This window comes from Dysidea avara, chromosome 10 (assembly GCF_963678975.1).
Source record: "Dysidea avara chromosome 10, odDysAvar1.4, whole genome shotgun sequence".
Lineage (NCBI taxonomy): Eukaryota > Metazoa > Porifera > Demospongiae > Dictyoceratida > Dysideidae > Dysidea > Dysidea avara.
The window spans coordinates 22,807,299-22,813,618 of record NC_089281.1 but is presented as its reverse complement, the minus strand read 5'-3'; the positions used below and the strand labels follow the sequence as shown (position 1 = coordinate 22,813,618).

At 36.3% G+C, this 6,320-nt stretch overlaps 1 protein-coding gene across 4 annotated transcripts in view; it reads left to right on the top strand.

The window, feature by feature from the left end:
* The first annotated feature begins 3,246 nt into the window (after window positions 1-3,246).
* Window positions 3,247-6,320, top strand: part of LOC136236529 (DNA repair protein RAD50.L-like) — an 85,664-nt gene continuing 82,590 nt past the window's right edge. For all 4 annotated transcript variants that reach the window (XR_010692161.1, XM_066026708.1, XM_066026706.1 and 1 more), the window contains exons 1-2: window positions 3,247-3,327; window positions 3,381-3,478. Coding sequence is in view for 3 of the 4 variants with exons in the window: in XM_066026708.1 (XP_065882780.1) it covers window positions 3,297-3,327; window positions 3,381-3,478 (129 nt within the window). In the remaining variant the exon portion in view is untranslated. The remainder of the gene's footprint in view (window positions 3,328-3,380; window positions 3,479-6,320) is intronic.

Genomic DNA, 6,320 nt, shown 5'->3' with positions numbered 1-6,320 from the left:
AAGAGAGGCTCCTATGGAGACTACTAACACTTCAAATTGACTACCTCCGTTACATACTCGTGATTCCATAAAATTCTTATCATTAAACATTCAAAGTATTACAAATTTAATTTTTAATTTTTATTTGTTTAACCAAAAGGTAAGGTGAATACAAAAGGCAAATATGCCTATATGAGTACCACCTACAAAAAACGATACAATACAAAACCAAAGAACTAAGGATACATTACAAAGACAATTACAGTACAGTGAAATAAAAAATTTTACATTAAAAACATACATGACTTAACCAGAAACAAAATTGTAAAGCATTCGCCTAAAAGTAGTGCGAGTAAGAAAGAATCATTTTGGGAACTTCTGGAACATGAAAAACCTGATTTTATCTGCTTATGTGAAACTTGGCTGAACAATAACATTCTAAACAATGAAATTTTACCCCCTAATTACAACGTGTACCGATGTGATCGTGCTGATGGTTACGGTGGAGTTCTTATAGGAGTTACTTGTGACATTTTGTCTGATTTGATTGATGCACCTCCACATTTGGAAATTTGTTCTGTATCGCTTAAACTATCTAGTAATGTTAAGTTAATAGCTATCTGTGCATATAGGCCACCTCGTGCGGATGCAACATACCAAGCTAACTTGTGTAATTACATAATTGACATAGTTGACAAACATCCAGAGGAAACTGTATGTTGTTATGGTGATTTTAACTTACCAGACATCGACTGGGAAAACGAATCAGTTACATCTCACAGATACCCTCTCGAAATTAATGATCTTGCCTTAAACATGTCCACAGAATGTGGATTCTCACAACTGGTCAATTTTCCCACTCGAAGACCCAATACACTTGACTTATTTTTTACCTCCCACCCATCTCTTGTGGAACAGTGTATGCCACTGCCTGAAATTAGTGATCATTGTGCTATTTTGACTACCATGAAATTAACAATTACCTACCAAAAGTCTGTGGGCCACAAAGTTTATCTTTGGAAGCAAGCTAATTTACAAGAAATGAAGAAAAGTATGGTGGAGTTTTCCTCCAAACTTACACAAGATTATTCTATTGAAACACCTGTAGAAGTACTATGGTCACTATTTCATAACAAATTATTAAGTCTGTTAAACACATTTGTCCCATCAAAGATCAAACACACTAGCAACCTTAAGCTTTGGATAAATCATAAGATCAAACAGTTGAGAAGACATAAACAAAAGGCCTACAACAAGGCCAGACAAACGAATTTATCACTACACTGGACACAATTTAAAGATCTTAAAAGACAAATGCAAAGAGAATGTCGTAAGTCTTATAACAAGTATATGTCTGACATTATCCATGATTCATATGTAAATAGTAAAAAGAAAAAGTTATTTAATCCCTACGGAAAGACTATTGTGGTGTACCAACTTTACAAAAAGATGGACTTCGGCATGATGATAACCAAGCTAAAGCTAGTATTTTAAACCAGTATTTTTCCTCAGTTTTTAGTAATGATGAACATCTCCAACCACCCCCGGATATGGGGTCTAGCCCCTATCCAGATATACCTAATATTGAGATCTGTTGTGAAGGAATCACTTGCTTACTTAATGATCTAGACCCATCAAAATCCCATGGTCCTGATGAGGTACCTGCTAGATTACTGAAATCCATGGCTGCTGAAATTTCTCCTAGCTTGAAGCTGATATTCTCTGCTTCCCTTCATCAAGGTGCCATCCCACAAATTTGGAAACAGGCTATCGTGACACCCTTATTTAAAAAAAGGTGATAGATCTAACCCCTCAAATTATCGACCAATATCACTTACGTGTATATGCTGTAAAGTTCTGGAACATATTGTACATACAAACATCATGTCTCACTTCTCTGACCACAGTGTACTCTCTGAATCCCAATTTGGATTTCGTAAGAATTATTCAGCTGAATTACAATTAATAAAAACATCTCATGATTTTGCTTCTAGCTTAAACAACAAAGGCCAAACTGATGCCATATTACTAGATTTTAGCAAGGCTTTTGACCGAGTACCGCATCACTTACTGCTCACAAAGCTTCAACATTATGGTGTAAGTGGTAACATCTTGAACTGGATTACTGACTTTTTGGACAGCCGTACTCAGCGTGTGGTATGTGGTGGTGTCGCCTCTAAACCTATAAACGTAACTAGTGGCGTACCTCAGGGAAGTGTGTTGGGACCATTATTATTTTTAGCATATATTAATGATATCACCACCAATTTATCATCTTCCTGTCGTTTATTCGCTGATGACTGTATTTTGTACAGAAAGATTGATACACCGGATGATGCTAAAATACTTCAAGAAGACTTGAGAAAACTGGAAATATGGGAAGAGACCTGGGGGATGAAATTCAATATAGAGAAATGCATGATATTAACAATCACATTAAAACATAATCCTTACATTACGGGATACACCCTCCATGGCAAAAAACTGAATCCTGTTGTAAATGCTAAATACTTGGGTATCAATTTTGATAGCAAGCTTACATTCAATCATCATGTGGTCACTGTTTGCCAAAAAGCTAATAACACTTTAGCATTCTTACGAAGAAAATCTGAAACACTGTAACCAAAGAGTTAAGCTAGATGCCTACAAGATATTTGTTCTACCAATTATAAACTATGCTGCGACAGTTTGGTCCCCACACATGCAATACTACATCAATAAACTAGAAGCTATTCAGAAGCGTGCTGCTCGTTTTATTGTGTCAAATTACCGCAGATTAAGTAGTATATCACATATCCTAAATTCACTAAAGTTAAAATCCATAGTGTACCACCATACAAGGCTTCGTCTCTTGATGTTCTACAAGATTGTCAATCACCTAGTAGAGCTTCCTATCCCCAGTTATATTGTACATTCTACAAGATGTTTACGAGGAAACCAGGATAAATTCATCTAACCATCTGCTACTGTTGATGCATACAAATTTAGTTTTTACCCAAGATCAATTACCCTATGGAATCAACTACTAATCAATGATATTTTTTCCCTAAATGATTTTGATAGTATTCTTCAATCAACACTGACACATTCAATGAAAAACAGTAATTAATAATCTAAAGACATTGTTTTTATACTCAAATTTGTGAGTTTTAAAATCATAAATATATATATATATATATATATATAGATAATAGACGGGTGTCTATTATCTATGGTATTACGTTTACAGCCTGAAACGCCCGTGAAACTCATTTCTTAGATAAACGCGCATCCGCCACGGAAATCACGCGCACCAATAAGTAAAGTTAGGTGCGGCCATGTCGATGATCAAGAGGCTCAGTATTCAAGGTATCGTGTACAATTAACGCCACCTTACGTGTGAAAAAAGTTAACAATACTAGGTATCCGGTGTTATGCCCCTGGGGAAGATCAGCGAGTAGAAATCAATTTCAGGACACCACTAACTGTCATCTATGGCGCTAACGGAACGGGCAAAACAGTAAGCATTTCATGAGAAATCGCGTATTGCGTAAGAATTTTGAAATGTGACCCAATTTTGGAAAACCATCCTTTTTGGCACATTGGTCAATTTTCTCTTTTGTAGAAAGTGAGGGTACTTATTTTGTGTTAAAATTTCAGCTTAATATCTTAGAGATATAGTCAATTTACCGTCTAATACATTATAAACTAACTTTTCATATATAATGCATTGAGGGATTAGGTCACTCCAAATAGATTCTCTTAGTTTCCCATCCTGGACTCAGGCATATTTAAGCTTGTTCCTTCCTTTTTGAGTTGTAAAAGTAACACAAACCTGCCGACTTGATATCACTGCTGACATGTGAGCTGACGCTGTTGCAAGATGGCTTTTACTGAGCCTGTACTTTATGCAAGAATAACCAGAAGATTACAGAATAATGGAATATTTAGAGCTGATAGTAACCAGATGGACAGGAAACAGAGAAGTTATTTGGAATGTCCTTAAGTGTGACAAATGTGACTGGATCTGCAAGAATCCCATATGTTAGTGCAAGCCTAATTTTTCCGAAATCGAAAAAAACCCATAAATTTTGAGTGCTTTTCACAATGAAGGAAGGTGGTAATGGCAAATACCTTGGTACCATCGTTGGTCCCCAAAGCAAGAGGAGTTCAGAAATCTTTTGTTTCGTGTCAGTGCTCCCAAGGAGACAAGCATTAGTCTGCCTTGCATTGGACGAGCAGTTTACTATCTTTTTTTCACATTTTGCATTTGCCTTGGTCGTAGGAAGGGCCTGTAAGGCAAAATTTACCCAGCAATGGATTCACCTGTTCCGATGGTGTAAGTTTCATCTTGGTATAGGATTGCATTCATAATAAGTTATTACCATTGCCTGTAGTTTATTTTCTGTATTGTCACTGTACAAATTGATTTTCCTGTTGTTGCCACATTGTAGCGTTGTATCTTCAAAAGTTCAAGGCTTCTAGTGCTGAAACTTTAGTTGACCATTCCTTTGGTTATCTAGATAAAGAAAATGTAATAAAATGGTATTCAAAAATGCACTAACATATGGATCCGGTCACAAATGGTAACAAATCACTTTGTTTATAAATAATTCCATTCCTACTACCATCTAAAAAATACATAAAGAGACTTCTGGTAGCTAAATCAATTGTTTTTTATCCTTTTCTTCAATTAAATTACATAATTATATAATTATATCATTGTTATTTTAACCATTCTATTACCTGAACAAATCACCCCATTTGTAAGTTAATTGGTGTGTGAAATCACTGAATGGTCTGATAAAATCATCCATATATCTCCTAGCAGAAATAAGTTTGGGTGTGAGATTTTACAGCAAGAAGGATATTGCTTTATCCAGATGTGCAAAAAGTTAATTTTTAAAAAAAAATTGTCAATTGAGTTTTTCTGCAACTTTGGATGGTTTTCCAAAATCTGGTCACAAATGTGGTTGCATGGTACGGAATTTTTTCAACGGGGATGAAATCCACAGTACTGTATAGACCTTTTTGTTTCTGTTTGAACACCTGCGTATTGGAAGCTACAGACATTTTTGCTTCCATTTGAACACTTGTGCATTGAGTGAACCACATGACATGTAATAATTAAGGAATAGTTACTGTAATCACGCATCCAAGCTTCTGTTTGAACACCTGTGTATTGCGTGATTACAGTAACTATGCCTTATTGCACCTATCAATGTCAAGTCCCACCCCCACCCCCTCGGGGGTACCCATACACCTGATGGGGATTTGACATCTACATCTTGTCCCACCTCAGGGGCTTTTGAAGGTGGCAGTTTGCTGAACCAAAAATTATTTTAATAGGTAAATCAAATCCCCTATATAAACCCCTCTTTTGGGGTGGTGGCGCCTGCCCCTTCACAAAAAGGAAGGGTCTGGTCACTCTAGCATTCAAAATTTGTAGCGTGTACTCCAATCAGATTGCGTTGTTGGCAATTAGTAAATTTTTGTGACATTTGTTTTGGAGCTATCGTACAGAATTATGTGATATGTAGAAGAGTTTGTTACGAAGTTTTGTGAAGATGCGTTATGAACTAAGGCTGCTTTGTGAAGATGCGTTATGACTAAGGCTGCTTGTAGTTGACAATAGAGTGTTCTTTAAAAGGACAAAAGATGGAGGTAGTATGAGGTCTTTTAGTTGGAACTGATGTACTCATGATGTCACCTAAAGTATCTTTGTTTGTGTTAGCAGCCATTTGTTATCCTATTTCTCGAACTACTTACTGTTAGACGTGCCATTCTTGCTGCCATTATTGTGATGTCATTGTCTAATTACATCCCATAGTTATAAATCTGTAATGTTAGAGTGACTAGACTCTTCCTCTTTTTGCAAACGGACATCGCCAGACTAGGTGGGGACATAGTGAGGTTTGACAAGCTTCTTAGCTCCAGTACTGGGAAATTTGACAGTAGACTTTGTCAAATCCGCTGTATTGCCCCACCCTACCCAGGGGTGGAGCACGACATTGATATAGTATGTACAAGTTGAGCTGGATCCTGAAAAACAGCTTAAAATTAAAAGTGGTTTTTTTTCTCAAGAGGGTAAACATTTTAGCCAACCAGATGATTAATGGTAACAGCAAAGATGTCAACAACAGACATGTGCAGTTTGACTCCATTAAAAGTTTGGGAAAGAGCTGCAATGAACACAGCAGTTTTATGGCTTCCCATAGAAAATGTATGACAAAAATTTTGATTGGCATATTATGTCAGACATTTGAACAAAAAAATTTTGAAATATTTTTAGTGGGTCAAGCAGTACTACAAATGAGCCAAATTTCAAGATCGTGTGTAATTGCATCCATGAGTTATTAAAT